This window comes from Molothrus ater, chromosome 4 (assembly GCF_012460135.2).
Source record: "Molothrus ater isolate BHLD 08-10-18 breed brown headed cowbird chromosome 4, BPBGC_Mater_1.1, whole genome shotgun sequence".
Taxonomy (NCBI): Eukaryota; Metazoa; Chordata; class Aves; order Passeriformes; family Icteridae; genus Molothrus; species Molothrus ater.
The window spans coordinates 47,470,648-47,490,875 of record NC_050481.2 but is presented as its reverse complement, the minus strand read 5'-3'; the positions used below and the strand labels follow the sequence as shown (position 1 = coordinate 47,490,875).

The window sequence follows — 20,228 nt, the reverse complement described above, 5'->3', positions numbered from 1 at the left end:
CTTGCCACAGCTCAATAGGTTTCCAGAGGATGAACAAAAAGCACTGTTCAGATATCAGAGCTTTCGTACCTACTTTGCTGCAAACAAGTTGAAAGAGTCTATTATAGCAGAAAGTAATATGCAGTCTAAATACAAGGCTCACTGACAGCTTCCCTGTAACAGCCTGAAAAGTGCTTTCATTCTTTTAAATTGAAATGCACCATAAAATACTTAATCTTTACTGCATTACATAGAGAAATGTCAGATATTAAATATTTAACATTTCCCATTAGCAGGATCCCACTAATGGGAGCACTAAAACTAGGAAGCTAAGTTTCATAACTGTACACTCTTTCTCCCTCGGAGCTACCTGTTTCTTTCATGCGTTGTTACCATACAGCATCATCATCATCATCATCATTATTATTATTATTATTATTATTATTATTATTATTATTATTATTATTATTATTATTATTATTATTATTTCTATTTATGATCTGCTTGCACTTTTTGGCATCTAATTACTTTATAAATTAGCTTACAGTTGCTCAGAGTGAAGAGGCAATTCCAGACTTTTCCCAGAGGCATTAAGATGATGAGGAGTTAAAAGTTAATTTATAACTAGCTCTCTAAGGAAAAACACATAATCACCACAAAACTGACCTTCTTCTTTTTGTCTTCCATCCCATAAACAGTAGAAAGTATAGTGAAATTAACAGAGTTCCTTACATATACAGGGCACCTGATTCTCTGGGTCAGCCCAATTATTTGCAGAAAATTTGAAGTGATTATGACACTACTTTGTTGTTCTTTAAACTTTTTTCCACAATGCTATTAAGAACAGCAGAGATTTAGCCAAAATGGAAAGTACAAGAGGTCATGCCATGACCACCTAAACCAAATAGGAGTTACAACCACAACACCTCAACTCACAGTCACTTGAATATCTTGACATTTCAAAGAGTCCTTAATTTTATTTATAGATTCACAGGACAAATCATGTTGGAAAGAGATCATGAGAGGTCTCTCTACTCCAGCTTCCTGCTCAAAGCAGGGCTTGCTCTGAGCTCACAGCAGGTTGCTCATGGCTTGATCAGGTTGGCTATTGCAGACATCCAAAATGGAAGCTGCACAACCTCTCTGAGCAACCTGCTCTTTTCTATAATTTAATATATTTAAATAAACTGGAAATTAACAACAAGAAAAAATGCAAATAAAAACAGATTTCAGATTTTCACTTTTTATTTTTTTACTTTTTGTCTTACTTAATTGGAGTATCTCTGGTCCTCTGCCAATTTTAAAACTCTGAACTACAAATAGGTATTCAATGACAGCTTACAGAAAGCTATTAATGCAATTTCAGGGGGAGAGGGAAAAATTCCATCCCAACATCTAAGCATTTTTTCAGGCACCAGTAAATAAATCCATTTAAGAAGACAGTTTTATTAGAGGCAACATTTCTTTACTTGGTGTCTGACAAGTCTTGGTTTAAAATGCGCCTTTCTGACTATTTACACAGAACTAATTGATTTTATCTTGGAAATACTGTACACTGAAAAAAGTCCAACCGCACAAAGAGAAACACAATTGACTTCTACACTAGTACACATAGCCAACAAGAGCTTGTGACTCACTAACCCATTTGGTAAAACACCAAAGAAACCAACATGAATCAGATAATAATGTAACCAAATGTGGAAGACCTGAATCACTGCTGTTCTACAAGGTGAAAACAGCTATTCTTTTCAGAGGTGATTCATTGAGATAAACCCATCTCACTACCTGACTATCATCTTCTGAACTTGTCTTTAAAATGTGCCCAAGATCACCAAGTGTGCAGTAAAGACTATAGTATCTCTGAAATGCTTATGGCACCCGGTTCTGCAGTTCTGATTCCTAAACCACAGCCACTGATGTGCAGCAACAAGACTGTGGTAAGAATGAATGATACTGGATGGAAGGAGGAAGTGACCAGAATATACAGAAAGTCTTTTGTACACCCTTCAGTGAAACAGAGCACACCACCTGCCAACTTGAATTGTCAGTCCAGTTGGCTTGGGGGGAGTTGCACAAAGCTCTCTCAAAAGAGCACCTAGTCATGTGAAGGCAACAGGACAGGCACTGTGTCCATATTCACTTCCAGGAATCTGAATTACCAATATGCTAAACAGATTTGTCATGCTAAACATTTGTCATGCTAAAGAGATTTTAATTAGTTTGTTTTAAAGATAGAAATCCCTTCAGATGTAAAAAGTCTGCAGGGTCAGTTGAGATGGTGTTATCACTTAATCGACCTTGCTAGGCCATATTCTATAAAGAAACATTCACTTTAGAAAACAAGATGGGTCAAAACTTTTGGTTAACCTTTTACCAAGTTTTTGTGCATCTCCAGCATTTTCTCCAGGGTTTGGAATGGGATAGAAGGAAAAACAGAAGGCAGCAAACTTCATTCTAAACCAGAAAATAAAATGTTAAATTCAGGTATTCAATTATTTAGTGACAGTTAACTTGGGCTGAGGACCTTTTTACTTCTTTGTCATTAAAATAAATCTGAAAAACCTATGAAGATTAATGCCAATTAACTCCATTCCCATTTTAATGGTAACACTATCCTGTCTCTTTCACAACCCCAAGAAGAAAGGCAAACTTAATTAAAGAGGAATTCTTTTCCTTTCCAAGTTCATCTAAAGGTTATTTCACTATACACAGAACATAATACTTGATCATCTCTCCATTTACTGTAAAATGTATTTGTTCCAGCTAAGTTCACTCACTGTCTTTTTCAGAATGTCTGGAGAGATTATGATTGAGAACAAAAACACATCATCAAACATTAAAACATTTCTGTTCCATGGCAGAGTGCTACTTTATGTCTATTAATACAGGTGCTAATTCTGATTTTAATGATTTTATAAATAAGAAAGACACCTCACCTCTTAAGATGCTTATTGTTGTAACACTTCAGCTACCCTCATAAACTCAACAGTAAACTGCAATTAGGCAAAAAGTGCCCCCATTATGCTCTCTGTCCTTCAAATAATTTGAGACATTACCATGACTAATAAATCTCTGGGCACAAGTGACTAAAGACTAAATAAGTCTTTTTAACATCAGGCAATGTGCTTCTCTTCAGAATAATCTTAATATCATAGGTTTTTGTTCTCCTTTAAATATGATAAAAATCAGTCAGGTGACCTTTGTGCTGCAATTAACATCTGTCAAGTTATGCAATGAACTGGAAGAAAAATTAATATAGTGAAAATGTTCTGACTGCTATTTGCATCACACATGTCAAAGTATTACGCACAGAAGTACATGTATGGCATAAGTGATAGAATTTAAATATAGCTAAGCATCAATTTAGTTGTCCATTCCCAGGCTCCTGTTCCTATCCAACACAAGGAAGGATATCCAGTCCTCCAAGATGGGCTGATTTATAGGGAACCTGTAGACATCTGGAAAAGTAGAGACTTGTCAAGGAACCTGAGTTATCTCTGCTGAAGCTTTAAGTCTGTGCAGAAGCAACTCAATCAAGCTCTTGGTATCTGTGAGGTTTAGACAACCTTCATAGGGGCCTCGTCTATTTGGAGATAGTGATCCTTCTGTACAAGAAATACTGTGATGATTATTTAATAAATAAATAAGGAGGAAAGTGAGTGTTTCAGATAATTTCTATGCTGACAGAGCTAAAACAAATACACTTCTTTCCTTGTTGCCTTACATATGTGAACGAAAACAGTAAGGTTAGTTGTGTTACTTCATTTACCTGAGGATCTTCAGTTGCTTCAGTAGTTTTACCAACACAGGGGTAGGGCACAGTGACACTTACCTAAATGATGAAATATGCCATCAGACAGCTGTTATTCACTGGCTGTGCTCCCCAGGATACATCCTTTGTCTAAATATAATGCAATTTAACCTTTATTTTGTATTACTTAAAAAACCCCAAAAAACAAACAAAAAACAAAAACAAAAAAAAAACCCACCAAAAATCAAAAAATATTTCTTGAATTGTTAACACGACAGATTACTTTGTACACAATAATACTGCTTCACAGGTTTGTGAAAATAGTTCATTTAACCAGACTGGCCTTCATAACAAGTCAGTCAAGACAGGTAAGGTTCCCAGGAAAGTTTTCCAACAGATCATCTAACCAGACACTAGCTTGCTCCAGAGCACCAAGCATTGTATGCTTGTATGTGGTAAAGTGTATTTATTTCATGGCCCCATCAATGTGAGGTGAGAGCTCACCTGAACTAGCCAAATTCCACACATGAGAAAAGACCTAAAGCTCTGCTGAAAAGCTAAACATGGTCACTGACACACTTATGTCCAGAGTCAGACATTTGTACAGAGGCTGGTGATGATTCTAGTTCAGAAGACACAAATGCAAGTACTTAATTGTGCCATGTGAATGACCAGGGCATAGGACCAGGTGTAGATGAAAATCTGAACTCTGGCAGGATGATAAGTTTAAGAAATGCCTGAAGCAGAGCAAAGTTCCTTAAATACAGAGAAAAAATGCAACTTCAATGTGGAATTAATAATTACTCTCATGTCAGAAATTTAAATTATATATTTGCATATGTTATTGAATCTTCTTAAGATAAAACATGGATGTCAGTTAGACTTGTAGTACCCTCAGAAGTTGAGAATTTACCAGCACTCCTTCAGGTATGCAAATACTTCTCTCAAATAGAAAAAATAATTAGGACCACATAATCATGACTCATAAAATAGAAATCAATTCCATTTTTCTAGAAAAGACTTGAAAGCTCACTATCACTGCTAGCTGTCAGTAGTGAATGGTTTAAAGCATTCACTCTCAAGACTCATCTCTCAAAATTTATCTTTCAGACTTTATGGCTGACTTCATAGTCATCAGTTCCCTTACAATTCTGTGGAAGTGAACTCTTGCATTTCACATCAGCATCGTCCCTGATATGCTTTATGTGTCACAGAAATTTTCTGGGAAAATAAAAGTAACTGCAAGCAAAAAACTACAGCTACTGAAAATATGTGTCCAAAAAGCACCACTTACGCCTCATAATCCTGTGGGATATAGACCCCCTGATATTATAGTCCTTCCTCTTTATCCTTCCCAAACTGGTTTAGACATTCTCTTGAAAAAATCTCTTTCCCCCCATCTATTCCATCTCCAATGTTTTCATCAATTTCTCCCCCTTTCTGCTTTGCCAGACTTGGGCATATTCTTTTGTATGTCAAAGTGTATTTCTCTCTCCCACTGAAGTATGTTTTACTTATTCCCTATATCTTCTTTCCAGTACACCAACCACCTACTCTTAGGTTGATTCTTCTTCTGAATACACATAGTGCCTTGTGCTATTTGTTTTGTTTCATATTTGTCTGGCTGTTTATAATTTCCTGCCCTGCTTCTTCTTTCCCTTCTTCTTCCTTAGTGTTTAGCGAAGGGATTAATTTGGACATTATTTATCAGGGAAAAGCGTGAAAAAAATATTAGGAATTCCTACACAGAAACATTTGAACACTAGAAGTATAAGCTACATAGGGAAGTTCACTTGGTATTAAATAAGCTTTGTTGCAAAAAAAAATTAACAATCATAGCAATAACAGAATAAAAACATGCACCTCTGGTGTTCACTCCCTGTAACAAAAAGCATTGCCTATGTATCTGAGTGGACCACTAACCTTGTGGTATGTTCATGCATATCACAAGTATTGGATGATTAAGGTCTTTTGAGTCATTACATCTTTGAAGCACATCTCTGAAAGATATTAAACATTTTCTCCAACACAAAATAACTTCAGTCCAACTAATTTTAATTGCAGTGATACCTTCACTTAAAAGCATTATCACATTTCTCAAAAAATCTTCAACATCTTTGTGACATCTATATATTAAAAACTAATTCAAAATTACTGAACAATACAACCAGACTTAACTCTGAGCACTGAATAAAGGCACAATCTGACTGCAAAAAATATTTATAGAAGTGTGGATTTTTAACAAGAGGAACAACAGATACTATTAAAGCTATCCTCTGGGAGAACAATTTTGTTCTGAAATCCACACAAATTGCTCTTCTCCAAGTCAGTTTTCACATAAGGCTGCATGCTGTTTGAAATAACACTGGTCAAATCCTATTAATTCAAATAGATTTTACAGATCTCACTAAATTGTCATAAAGACTCAAAGCATCTCAGATATTCTTTATCCATCAGTCTTCTAACATAATACAAAATTTATCTTCTCTCCTTGAAAGTTCATCCAAAGACTGATATGGTCAAACCAGTATAACTGCTGCCTCTAGTCCTATCAAACTGCAGCCCAGAAATCAATTGACAATTTTTCTCACATCTCTCTAGCCAAGTACAGGTAATTCTCTGCACCACTTCAGAGCTGCTGGATTCTCAAACATATTCAGCTTGATTAATATAGCAATCTTACTTTGACCATGTCTTTATCTCCATATGTGATGACAAAAATACTCAGTTGTAGAGACCTGAGGCAGAAAACTACCTGTTTCTACAATTCTCTTTTTGTGCTACACAATAGAGAGCTAGCACTTTGCACACATAGCAAAACAAAACAAAAAATACAAGCTTATTTCTGCAATTTTCCAGAGAAATTATGAGTTTTCACATAAAATTTAGAAGGAATCTTGAAAAGTTTACTTCTAGTCAAAGGGCTGAATCTGAATTCAGACCAGGGTGCTTGCCTAATCCAGCTGATATATAAAATTCCAGGGAAAGACATCCCAAACCTTCACTGGATATCTTGTTCTGCTGTTTAATTATCTTTTTAGCAATTTTTTCTTTATATCTAGTTGAGATTTCCCCGTTGCAATTCATCACCATTGTTTCTCATTTTCTTACCATGCACCACTAGGAGTGCCTACCTCTGTTTTCTGGATTGTCTCCCAGTAAATGCTGGGGACTGATGCTGAATCCACATCAAGTCATCTTTTCTCCAGTCAGATCAGCCCTTGCCTCTTAGGACAGGTGCTCCTGCTTGACCAGCTTGGTATCTTCTCCTGAGCCCCCTCCAGTTTAAACCCCAAACTGGATGCAGTATCTACATGCAGTTTCACAAGGGTTGAGCAGAGGGAGACAGTCAATTTCCTCAACTTCCTGAATGTGTACTGATCCCACAGCCCAGGAGGCAGCTGGCCCTCCCTGCTGCTAAGGTGCCATGCTCTCCAACAGCAGCTCCAGGTCCTTTTGGAAGAGCTGCTCCCCAGCTAGCCAGCTCCAGTCCTGCTGAGGGGGATTTTCCATTCAGGTGCAAGATTTTAGCACTCATCCTTGATGACTTTTATAATGTTCCTGTCAACCCATTACCCCAGGCTCTCCTGCTCCCTCAGAACAGCAGCCCTGTCTGCAAACATATGAACTTGGTAAAAAAGTAATATTTCAAGATGGAAAAAAAATGTCTTCAAGAAACATTATGGCTGAAATCATTATTCCCGATACTCTGAGCAGTTCTTGCTCCACCTCAGACAAAGAAGGAAATAGGACACTCTTCTCACTTCTCTTTCCTTGCAGCAATTACTTTGTTTTCTGATTACAAACTTAAAGAACATGTTGTATGATGTCTTTTCACAGGATCATGGAACCATTTAGTTTGGAAAAGACCTCTGAGATCATCAAGTTCAACCTTTGACTGATCATCATCTTGTCAACCAGACCATGGCATCAAGTGACACAGAGTTGTTTCTTGAACACCTCCAGGGATAGTGACTCTACCACCACCCAGCTCAGCCCCTTCCAATGCTTTCTGGGAATGAATCTATCCCAATGTCCAACCTGAACCTCCTCTGGCACAATCTGAGGCCATTTCCTCTTGTCCTGTCTCTAGTTACCTCAGAGAAGAGGTTGACCCCCACCTTTACAACCTCCTTTCAGGCAGTTGTAGAGAGTGGTAAGAGCCCCCTGAGCCTCCTTTTCTCCAGGCTAAACAACCCCAGTTCCCTCAGCTACTCCTCACAGGACTTAACCTCTAAATCTTTCACCAGCTGCATTGCCCTACTTTGGACACACTCCAACACCTCAATGTTTTTTCTCATAATGAGGGGCCCAGAACTGAACGCAGGACTTGAGGTGCAATCTGGTTTTCTCCATTGGTAGGTTTTACTTTCTTTGTGGGTTTTGGCCAAAGCATGCAATCAAATAACCAAAATGTAAACAGCCATAGTGCACTGTTCATCTAGACAAAGCAGCAGGAAACCAATGAAGACTTGAACAGAAAGTAAGAGGGTAACCAAAGCAAATTATAGAACCTAAGTAGATATAATTGAAGAGGGACAACAGGTATTAAAAAAAGGTCAAAATATCCCCAAACTGCTAAGGAAGGTCCCAGTGTTGATAACTTCTCTGGTTATGTGAAACACGTACTAACCACGGCAGTACCAGATCTCCTGGAAGTTTCAGACTGATCATCACACAAAGACACAAAGACAGGAACACATAAATCCATGTGTCACACATCAGCACACCATTCACACATTATCTTCACTTGACTGATGGAAAGTTAATTGCCATCAAATTCAAAATGAGCAGATACACTGTTGAGGGGCTTAGTGCTTTGATCTAAGATACACTTTCCACAGTGAAACTAGACTTAAAACAAATATTTGATAAATGAACGCTGAGAACTATAACCTCAAAAAAAAAAAGATGTTAACCTAATTAAATGCCATCCCACACTAACTATAAAATTCACCGAATTGCAAAGTTAATTTTCTTAAATATCACCAGCATCTCAAAAAATATATGAAATGAGCAACCCTTTATAAGGCATTTCCAGTCATTTAAGCTGATGGTATTTCAGCATATCCATTTGAGTATTTGTTCTAATACAATTCATCATATATTTCCTGCAAAATCTTCAGGTGACAAGAAATCTACCAAAACACTTCACAAAACCAAACTTCTGTGAAATAGTTCCAAATTCTGCTATACATGTGAGCAGGTGCTATCCTCCTCCCACAAGAGCCAAAGAAATATGCATGACTGAAGCAGCAACAGAACCAGAGACTTGCATTGAATTGCACACTGTAATTGCAGCATATAAGTAAATTCAGCTTGAAATTACAGAAAAAGCCACACAACTACAATAACTAGGCAATGACAACATGTACCCACTAGAAATATAATTAATAGGTTCTACTGAAATTTTAGTGTAAAATTAGGCAATTATGGACTAATCCAAAGGTCAGTTAAGTTAATGAATAATTGTATGGAAAGATTAATATACTCTGTAAGGACTAATGGAAATACCTAAACCATGTAATCAAAAGCTTGCTGTCTCTATGCACAAAATTGTCTTCTCTGATGTTGTGTATTACATTACACATATCTTTAAAACAGAAGAATTACACCTCTTGTTAGATGGTAACTAAAATTTATGGTAGTCAGAGTTGTCCCCTGCTGGACACAACGCACAGGCCATCAGCTGGATGGCCCTCACTGGCAAAGCAAGAACCTAAGGTATAGGTCCATAGGTCACCTGCAGCAGGTCTAACACAACCCAATCCATATCCAATGGCTGTATGGCAATGATATTAAGAACTGTTCTCCTCCAGAGAAAACAATGAGGACACTTTATTTTTTTTAAAAAATCTACATAATTTATTCTGTCATGCAAATTTAACATTGGACAATGAAATAAAAAAATTTTCGTGACTTACATTTACATTTTACCATCTAAATGGACACTGAATGCTACATTTTTTTACTAATATAAATTCTATCCAGTCAAACTTTATTTAGAAAGACAAATTGGACAATAATACTACATTACCACTACTAATAATAACACTTAATCCCTCATGATACACTGCCTTAAACAAGAAGATAACCATATTAAAGAAAAGGACTAACAATCTATTTGAGACATCAAATAATTTAATCCAAAGGGGATGTATCCCCTTTGTTCTACCTCAGATTTTTCCTATCCACTAAGTCTGTCTGTCTTCCTTAAAACAAAGAAAAATTGCTGCATATAAATTTAGAAACAGAGAATTAGCCATTCACACCTTACCAGACACGAATGCAGTGACACAGAAAAGAATTTGACAACCAAGGCAAAAAGAACATGAGTTACAACTGAACAATATTGGAGCTAATCCTGTGAGATAGGATCTGAGCAGTATGAAGTAGCAGTGAAGAAATATTCTGTGTGTATCTCTTCTTCAGACAAAAAATTGGAAAGCGCACAAAAAAGTGGTCAAGCAAATAATTAAATATTTTCTGAAGAAATGTAGGTATCTCAGTTTACTCATGTGAGAGAAGAATGTAAGTGGCTATCAAGTCGTCTCTTAAACTACACCTACCAGGGATGTGCTTCAAAGGTTAGTTCAAATGACTGCAGCATGGCTGAATCCAATTCAGTGGACATTTCCACACTGCAGAGAGTGTCTCCAATTGTGACACATTTGTACACAACTTTCATTTTGAACTAGATCATTCATCCTGCAACAACTGCGTGGAATCTAACCACACTGGAGCTTCCTGTCGCCCTGAGGTGAGGAGGTTTCTACAACATATTATGAAAGATTAGGCTGGAAAGAGAAAGAAACCAGGATGTTTTCTGACCAAAATACTGATTCCTTTAAGAATTTTCGGGATTCACTTGAGATGCTCTGAGTTCTTGTCAGGGCAAAACTTGGCAGAGGCAACCAGAACAAGGAGGAGCTTTGATGACCACACTCTGCTCCTGAACAGCAGCTGCAGCCATTGGTCTATACCTTGAGGCTACCCTGCAGAACCAGAAGTATAAAAGAAGATGTGGATTTTCCCACAAAGAGATGGACAACGGGATCCAGTGGCTGAGCCAGGTGTAGCAGGTTACACTGGGAACAGGAGATCCACTGGCTGGAAGCCAGAGAAACCTCAGACTAGAAATACTGTGTAATATTTCATCAGATTCTTCCTCACCAAGTCTGTATGCAGGAACTTAGTTAAACTGAAGGAGCAAACCTAATAGAGGTGCCATAGTAAATTCTCCAGTTTTGTTTAGCCTCTTATACATTCTTATATAAGACCAGATTATCTCAACAGATCCTACTGACTGGAAAATCCCCAGTTAAAGCATATTTTAGAAACAATTTATTTCCACCATATCCATATCAATGAAATTGCCCTCTTCTTTGAAATAAGTTCTGTTCTGATGAACTCCTGATGACCTTCCTAATCTCTCTTGTTACCTTTATTAGTTCAGTGTTGCTCCATGATTTACCATTTTAGGTTTATATATATATATATATAATCAATTTTTTACATTGACTTGTAGGCCACTGAACTCACCACATTATTTTCAGTCTTAAATAATGTTTGCATGTGTAAAAATTCAAAATCAGGACTTCTGTGTCAAATTCAGATTAATTCAGTTGCATCTGAATCACTCTGTACAAATTATTGCTATTCAGAGAAATTAAGAAATTAAAGTTAGTGTCATTGTCATCCACCAGCCTTTAAAGGTTCCTGTCAGTGTTTTACAGTAATTTGTAATTCATACTTGTCTCTGCTGCTCTTTACCAACTAAGTTATGATATTGTTATTTTACTCATGCACATGACCAATTTAGGATGCAGTGCAAGAAAATTATGCAGGTAATTCAAAAAGTGCTAGTCTCTTCTATCATAAATGGTACTACAAAAAAGGGGTTTGAGACAATCACTTTTGTTTTTCTGTGAATTCAACACATACGACTCTTAGTTTAAATTTATGATAGCCCAAACCAAAGCAACTCACTTTCAAACAGTGCATATACCTAGTCCATTTAAGTGGTCCTATGTACTAGGTGTTCTGTTTTACCCAGATTAATACAATCTGTCTAGAGCTTCAAAGAAAAAACACCTCATTATTCTCCTGATCTCCTTGTAATCTACTCTGTAGATAGACTTCTGTATTCAGAAAAAGAAGTTGAACAAGCTCAACAAGTGCTCACCTGTAAACTTTTCTGTCCAGCTTAAAAAGGCTTGAATTTGCAGCAAAGGTGCTTTTTTTAACATCAGGCAGATTTAAAAAACAGAAAGTTAAAAGTAAATGAAAATTTTTTTCAATTTGCTGAGAGCCTTTTCTTTATTTAACAGTTTGACATAGTTTGAAGGTTTCATTGAAACCGCTGTAAGAAGATTATGTGCAAAGACTATAAGTACTTCTCAATATTTAGGTCTCTTTAAACTTTATACCAACAAAAGAAAATATTAACAAACTTTCAATATAATAAACTGTATTTTAAACCACTGGGACTGCTGAATAACAAGTTCTTTGTTGTCACATCATGAACAAAGCACATAAGAGTGAGGATAATAATGAATAAACATCACAGATGTTCAAATGAAACAGTAAATCACTATTATCAAGCGCTAAGAAACCAACATTGTTATGACAGGCTTAACTCTGATCCAGGAATTTATATGAGAGGAAAACGTAGGCTGTATTACATATTTTCCTAACAGATACTTTGAAAAGAAAATATCACTTGACATTTGTACTTGCTGACAGTTGCATTTCAATAGAGCATTTATAATTGCTTTTAAAACATCAGATTACAAATTGAAAGGGAAGATATGGCCAAAATTAAGTTAAGCTTAAAATATACTTTTAGGCATGCTGACCAGCACGTACCATTTAAAGAAGTATAAATTGGAAGAAAAGTTACAGTTATGGTGTACTTGTACGGGTGGAACTGAGAAAATAACATTAATTATATTGTCAGTTCTTTTGCTCTGCCTATCAATTATCTGTTTATTTGAATTCAACAAGAAAAATGGGTTTGTCAGACATTTAGGACTGCAGTTACTGCTGGGTAAGTACTCTTTCCCTGCACACATCTTGTAGAAAGGCTCACGGCCCAATTTCTGCTACAGAAGAGATATCTCAGATTGACAAAAGTAGTCCTTCAAAATACTGACCCATGGAATTAAATCAAGGGCATTGGCCATTCTGATCTGCTAGTGCTGAAGGTGAAGAACTGGAGGTAAACAACTTCTTTATGGGAAAGAGTTTCCACACTTTGGTGTGGGAAGTTTGGTGCAATGTCACGGAACAGCTTTTGGGGCAGTATCTTAATAGAATAAACTCTTGGTTGGGCTCAACTTCCAGTGCCTTTGCTTAGGCTTTAGCTCCATTTGTTGCAGCTGAAGCAACTTTATTCATATTCAGCCCAAAGTACTTTGTGTATACATGCATACTAAAAATGATGCAATTTGCATCCTTTTAAAAATATCTGTTGAAAAGGCAGACTGGCTCCTGCAAGATAGTTTTAGAAAAACTGGCAGAGTTAGTGCAGCCTCATCTACTCTTGAGAAAAAGCATTACTCCTGTGTTTTACTTTGAGCTTCAAGGAAAAATCTTGGGCCAAAACTATAGAGAGGCATCCAAAGAAGCAGAAAAATAGTATTTCCATCCTACTTTGTAGCAGACTTTAAAGAGTGCCAAAGGTCCTAAGCAAGCACCCATGAATTGCAATGCTCTACATACCAGAGAATCATGATCTGCAACACATGTCCATTTGAGGTCACTTAAAAGGAAAAAAAAAAGGAGGGGGGGGGAAATTTTTCAAACACCACTTTTCCATGTAGCCTCTGAAAAAAAAGTCAAGGCTGAAAACAGTTGATTCAGATACATAGATATTCATACCAAAGGTTCCCTTTTATCTGAAATGTCCTGGAACACAGAAAAAAAAACAATGCATGTAAGTTACCTCTTTTTCTCACTTCTTATCAACTTATTTATAGATTATAATGTTAATGAGATGCATCCATAGTAATCTACACCTAGTTTTATAATCCCAACCACATCTGACAAGCAAAGCAAAATAATTTTTTTTTTGGCTAGTTCTCCTCCTTTGTTACAAAGTCTTTGAACTGATAAATTAGCATGCATATTCTTTTCTCTCAAACCACTTGATAATTTCTTTCACACCTGAGGTACACTACGATCATTAAGAAACATTCTGAAGACACACAGCTGCACTGGTATCATTTTCATCAATGTCTTTGAAAAACATTTCCATAATTTATCAAGGTTTTAAAAGACACAGGTTAAGAAAAGTATAATCACTGGTTTTTCTACTAGGATAACACAGCAGCCTTCTGAAGATGAGAGATGGGATGAGATCAACATACCTCACACATCATTCAGTGGTGAAGGGGTCTACATGAGCTTTAAAAATGTTTAATAGATTTTTTCCTCCTTTTTGCTAGCCTTTACACTACATATTTTTATATCCTCTAGAATGATAACTTCGTCTTTCATTTAAAAGAAACACACACTGAGCAACAGTCAAATACCCTTTATTTATACCTGAAGTGCTGCTTTGTGATTTTTATGAGTATAACCTGTGGAATGGTTCACATTAGTTCTGCATCATTAATGGAGTTGAATTATCACATTGGTTTTCGTTGTTATGGGTACTAATAACACATGTACACAGCTGTACCAAACTGTTGTTTCTTCAGAGGTCTCCAGCTCAATTTTCTAACTCTCCCTTAAAACGCACCTTTTCAACTTCGGGGACTTGAGCAGCTGCCCTGCTCCATCCCACGCGTGAGCCCGATCCCTCTCCCAGCGGCAGGAGCCGGTGCCGTGCGGGGGCTCCGCACGGGTCCCGCGGCCGCGCTGGGTGCCCCGCACCAGCAGCCGCAGGAGCGGCAGCGCCGGCCGCGCTCCCGGGCCCTCTCCCCGCAGCCGCCGGCGGGGACGGGCGGCACCGCGCGGGGAGCTCGGGGCTCCGGGCCGCCCTCGGCACGGGGAGACTTTTCCAGCACCGAGCCGAGCCTGGACTCACCAACCCGCCCAGCGAACAAGTGGGATGCGGCTGAAGTTTTACTTTGCCGGAGCCGGCTCCCGCCGCAGCCGCCCGCGGGAGCCACAGCGGCAGCACCGACACCTTTCTGGTTGAAGTTTGGGGGCGCAACACGCCGCCCCTCCTGCCCCGGCCCCCGCCCGGAGCCCCCCAGCTCAGCCTGGGGCGCGATGCGCAGGTACCATGTCCCGGCGGGGGGAGGCGCGGGGCCCCGCCGTACTCACCCGCTCCCCAGGCGCACGGTCAGCAGCAGCAGCAGCAGCCGGGCCCCGCGGCGGCGGATCCAGCGGGGCGCGGGGCCCCCCCACGCATCCATGAGCGAGAAGGAGCTCTCCCTTGCCCGAGTTTTCTCCGGAGAGCCTGGGAAATTGCGACCCTACCGATCCCACCACCCCCCGGCACACGGCAGGGAGAGGGAGAGGGAGGGGAGGGGAAGGGGGAAAAAAATAAAATAAAACACCCAAACAGGTAGAAACCCACTCTGCAAGGACCGAGCAACTCGCCCAATAGGCTCATCAGGTTGCTTCATAAATTATCCTAAAAACTGCTGGACGAATCAATCCCTAGCAGAGGTGGAGCCTCGTTTACTAGAAGGGAAACATGCCTGGGAGAAAGGGTGGCATTGATTTGGTATTTTCCTCCAAAGAGGGAAATGAAATAAAGCTTACGTATGTACATATACATGTAAATATAAATAGGCAAAATGTATAAAATGTTAAATACATGTTTATAGCTACGCATATACATTTAAATATTTCTAATTTTGAAGCTACTCAGAGGGCGACTCTCCGAGGGGCAGCCTGTCCGGTCCTCCCAGCCTAGCGGAGACCCGCAACCAGGAGCTGAGACGCCGGGGACTGTGCACGGGCACCCGCGGGGACTGCGCGTCTCCACGTCTGGCACGATCGAGATTTTGCGGGGGGCGGCCCTAGCGGCGGGGAAGGGGGCATCCGCCATCCCCCTCGTTGGTCCCCAGGAGAGGGAGCACAGCCCTGCAGCCGCAGTCCCGAGAGCCGTGCTGGAGGCAGGCGGCGTGCAGGGCGCGCAGGGGCAGCCGCGGGAGTTGCGCGCAGGCTCGGCGGCCTCGGGCGGCTCTGCGCGGCCGCGGAGCGCCCCGCGGGGACGGGCGGGAGGCGGCCGACGCGCCGTGCTGCGCTGCGAAATACGCTAGGGCATGCAAACCGCAAGGGGATGGGGGGTTTTCTTCTTTTTTCCTTCGTGTCTCCTCTCGGCTGCTCCCTCCGCAGACGTAGGCGGGAAGGTAGCCAGTCATGCCCCCAGCAAGCCCGCACGCACATCCCTGAACCTCAGGCAGAAAAGCGCCGCGGCAGAGACCACAGGTTCCGCGCTCGCAGGCTTCGACCGGCAGTAAGGGCGAGTGGGCACGTCCCGGCGGGACCAGCGCTTGGATAACGCGTATTTCTCCTCTCGGCTTCAGGCTGTCACCAAGCCAAATCCCCGTCCCCGGCGATGCCCTTGTTCGCAGCTCTCTACAGGGCACTTATAGAGTAACCTGTGCACCGAGTTCTCGGTGGAAGTAGCAAACCGTTTTATAGCCATCATCATCATCCTCCTTTGAGTCAAGTTGTCACTGTGCAGAAATGTAAATAATCCCCCATCCAGTGGTTCTTCCTATGAAAGGCAGTGTTATGTCTTCTTTACACATCATCATCTGCTTATTATTTTATATATACAGCTTACTGCTTTAATGGTTAAAGAAACTCACCATGGTTCAGAGAGCTGCAGTACATTAAATGAAAATTCAACAACTTGAAAATTAATAGCCAGTCCTGGGGGTAGTGGCAGACGGTAAAGGCACATATTATTGCATGACCTGAGGTCTCTTTACTGGTGGATTAACACAGCAGGCAGCATCCTAGCATGATGGCAAAGGCATGAGCTCAAAGCATTGCATTTATTACAGAGTAAGTGCAGAAGCAGCTCCTCTGCTGCAGCTGGTGGCACTAGCTCCAAGAAGCAGGATTGCTGTCCCTCTCAGCAAGACAATGAGCACAGCCCACCCCCAAGTCCCTTTCTCTCTGGGAAATCCCTCTGCCCTGAAAATGGCCTGGGTCCTTAGGTTTATTATAAATTTATCTGTCAAATCGACTGCATTTTGCAAAATATGCAATAAATGCTTATGTCTTTGCATTCTGATGTTTTTGGAATCATTAAAGCTCTTTACCACTCTATAAAATTCTACCCTGTCGCTGAAAGATACGCAATTAAAGTAAGTACTGCAAAAATTTGACATAAGAAGTTTAAACATACTTACAGGATTCCAAGACATCTTCTTTCTACATGAGCAGTTTGGAGCATCTACCTAAAAACTTAATTTCACCCCTGTGATGATCCAGCAGCTTGCTAACAGTGAAAGAGGTGGAAGATTACAGCTAAAATAACATGTAGCACCGAATAGTGAGAAAATGGAATTTTTCATTTGATTTCAGGGTTGAGAACACTAAGGCATATAGAAGTACTGTTAAAAAAATTAAAAGCAGCGCCAATGCTATTTCTCAAATGAGACAAAACTAAGGATAACATCTGGACAAGCTGGTTTCAGGTTAAAGATGACATCTGGACAAGCTGGTTTCAGGTAGTGAATTTTTCTTGTACTTTCATGCAAATAGAAATCCATCCCTCTAAAAACTAGAGAAGAAATTATTCCATAATTAAGTAAAATACTAGATGAGAAATAGGTATAAAAGTTTTGAAAAGCAAAGAGGGAACAGAAAATAACAAAAAAAACTTTTACCATCAGAAGAATACATGAAGGGAAAGAAATCAACTCAGATTGTCTGTATTCCTGAAGAAAATAAAAGAAGCAATAAATGAATTTTAAAATGGCAAAATAGAAAAGAGAATATCAAAGAAAAGCTGGGGAAATCACCTAGTTGGGTGTCAAAAGAAGGAGATATTGATACAGGACAAAACACTAAAAGATAGTGAGTTAGTTACTAAGACCTGCAGATATTTCTCCTGGGCTTGGTACTGGCACAGCTAACCTAACAACAGTATTTAAATTCTCAGTTAAAAACACCTTCTGATGCTGGAAGTAAGAAGGCCATCTTTAAAAAAAAAACAGCAACCAAGATGAAGAAACAAGTTAATCATGTCTCTTCAGACCTGCTAGGCATCATTTCAGAATCATCAAATTAACCAAAGTTAAGCAAAACTGCAGGATTCACATCACTACTATTACTAAGGAGGAACAAACCAGAATAGCTTCTGCAATGGAAAACCACATCTCTATCTTCTACAGTCATATTTAATGAATCTATCAATAGAAGAACAGAGCTTCATAATTCACTGTCTTTCAAAACCATTTTAGGTCTATCAGGAATTTGTTAAAGAAGATGCATAGCTCTGGGGTCAGTAGGAAAGTAAGGCCATCTTTCAGAAACTGCTTGAGACTACTGTCAGCAATTAACTTTCCATGTTAAAAAGTTGAGTTCTTACAAGTCTGGTCTTGAGACTATTGTATTTAACTGATTACTTACTGAACTAATGGTTTCAAAGAGAAGAAACCCAAAACCTCTCAGATGAAAGTTTCAAATTGGTGAAGTCTATAGAAAAAAAAGTGAATACATTGTTAAATCATCACAGTGTAGAATATCAATTATAAAATGGGAAGTGATAACATGCTGACAAACGGAAAAACAAAAATAATTCATGGGTTGAATTTGGTAAAGATTGTAAGTACCTAAATGTAACATCACATCTCAGCTGTCAACTCTGCTGCTGCCTAGTAGTAGAAAATCCAGAGAAGACATATATTCATAATTAACTGAAATTTCTCCAGGACTGTAGAGAAATACCCATACAAACAGGAGGAGCACTAATTTGAGCAGCCCAGCACCTAAACTCTGCCCAAACTCACTGGAAAACTTTCTCTACTCTTCAGATTTAAGGAGTGCAAGATAGGCTAATCCAAGGTAAAAGACCTCTAAAACACAGCCAGGCAAGATCACCGGTTCCCTAATTTCTTAAAAGTGTAATTATTGATTTGGATTCCATAATAATACACCTAAGCTCATGCACTATAAAAGGAGCAAAGGCACTTAGCACAAACTCTTGATTTCCAGTCTGGAAGACACTTACTCAACCACAAGGTACCTACAACGTGATTCATCTTAAAAGGACATAAGAAAGAATTTTTGTTATTAAAGCTGAAGTCCAAATAGAAGGAGGAGGAAAAAAATCTGCCGCACTAATATATAAAAAGCAAATATCACTGTATTTTTCACCTGGGAGGCTTCACACTTAGTATTGAAGAGCATTTTGATTCTTCACAATTCAATTGCTCAGGACCACAGAGGAACTTAAAAACACTCACATGTAATTTTACTGAGCTGACATCCTACATCTGCTGAATTTCTCTTGGATAGAGAGAAACATCTATACTGATATATAGAGAGGAGCATATGAGAATTGATGCATGGTTTGTATGCCTGCATACCATTTTGAGTACATAAGAGCTTTGAAAACCTAGACTTAGTGGATGGCCCATCTTTGTTCACTGTGCTTGAGGGAAGTTAATGGCTCTCATGTGGTTGTGTAAGGAGCACTTAACCTGCTGAAAGCAAAGTTATCCAGCGTGTAGAGATAGAAGAACAAATTATTGTGGTGTTCTGTCCTCCACCAAAAAACAGCATATAGAGCAGCAGGAGCTCAAGGACCACTGCAGTCATATCTTCAAAAGCCAGCTTTACATAACAATATTTTGATGAAATTGCATATGCAGACCTTAACTGTGCATTCACAAAACAGTTTTCTTTGTGCACCTCTCTCACTGTAGGACATGAAATAAAACGATGCGGACATGCAACTCTCCAAGGCAAAAAAGAGAGCGTTTACTTTCTGACTCCAACATTTATATATTTCCAAAAGAGATAGTGGATTGGAGCATGACAGTGCCACCTCTCCAATGACACTGGACAAACCAACAGTCCATCAAATTTTTCTTCCTCCATAAAAGAATGCAAAACAATAAGTTACTTCCATAAAGTGCATAGGGTTACATAAAGTTCGTTACAGGAAGGTAAACGTCAGAAGGCTTAGAAAAACTTTAAAAAAGAGGGCAACACACCTCACACCTTAGTTTTATAGTGTCAGAGAATACTTTAGGTTGGAAGAGACCTTTAAAAGTAATCTAGTTCAGTCTCCCTGTCATGGGCAGGGACAATTTCAAAATGTACACACATATAATTTGTGTGCTTGTATTTGAGTAAGCACAAACATAAGAACAGAGTCAAGTGCACGGTACTGAAAACCTGCAACCCAAATGAAAACAGTTCCATTCTTCTTAGGGAAGTTCAGAAAATGTGGTTTTAAATATGCATCATCATGGTTAATCCTACCTGAATGTTTATTCTAATATAAACTTAAAGAGCTATCTTAAACAGCATAATAGCCTAGTGCTACAATAAAGGTAAAGAACATCTCAAA

General features: G+C 39.2%; 1 protein-coding gene across 2 annotated transcripts in view; it reads right to left on the bottom strand.

The window, feature by feature from the left end:
- The window catches only part of GABRG1 (gamma-aminobutyric acid type A receptor subunit gamma1), a 60,108-nt gene extending 44,800 nt beyond the window's left edge, over positions 1 to 15,308 (bottom strand). Inside the window, exon 1 of one of the 2 annotated variants that reach the window (XM_036381982.2) lies at positions 15,005 to 15,308. In XM_036381982.2, the coding sequence (XP_036237875.1) occupies positions 15,005 to 15,096 (92 nt within the window). In that variant the 5' untranslated portion in view covers positions 15,097 to 15,308. The remainder of the gene's footprint in view (positions 1 to 15,004) is intronic. The other variant, XM_054514610.1, reaches the window with a different exon arrangement.
- Positions 15,309 to 20,228: the final 4,920 nt, after the last annotated feature.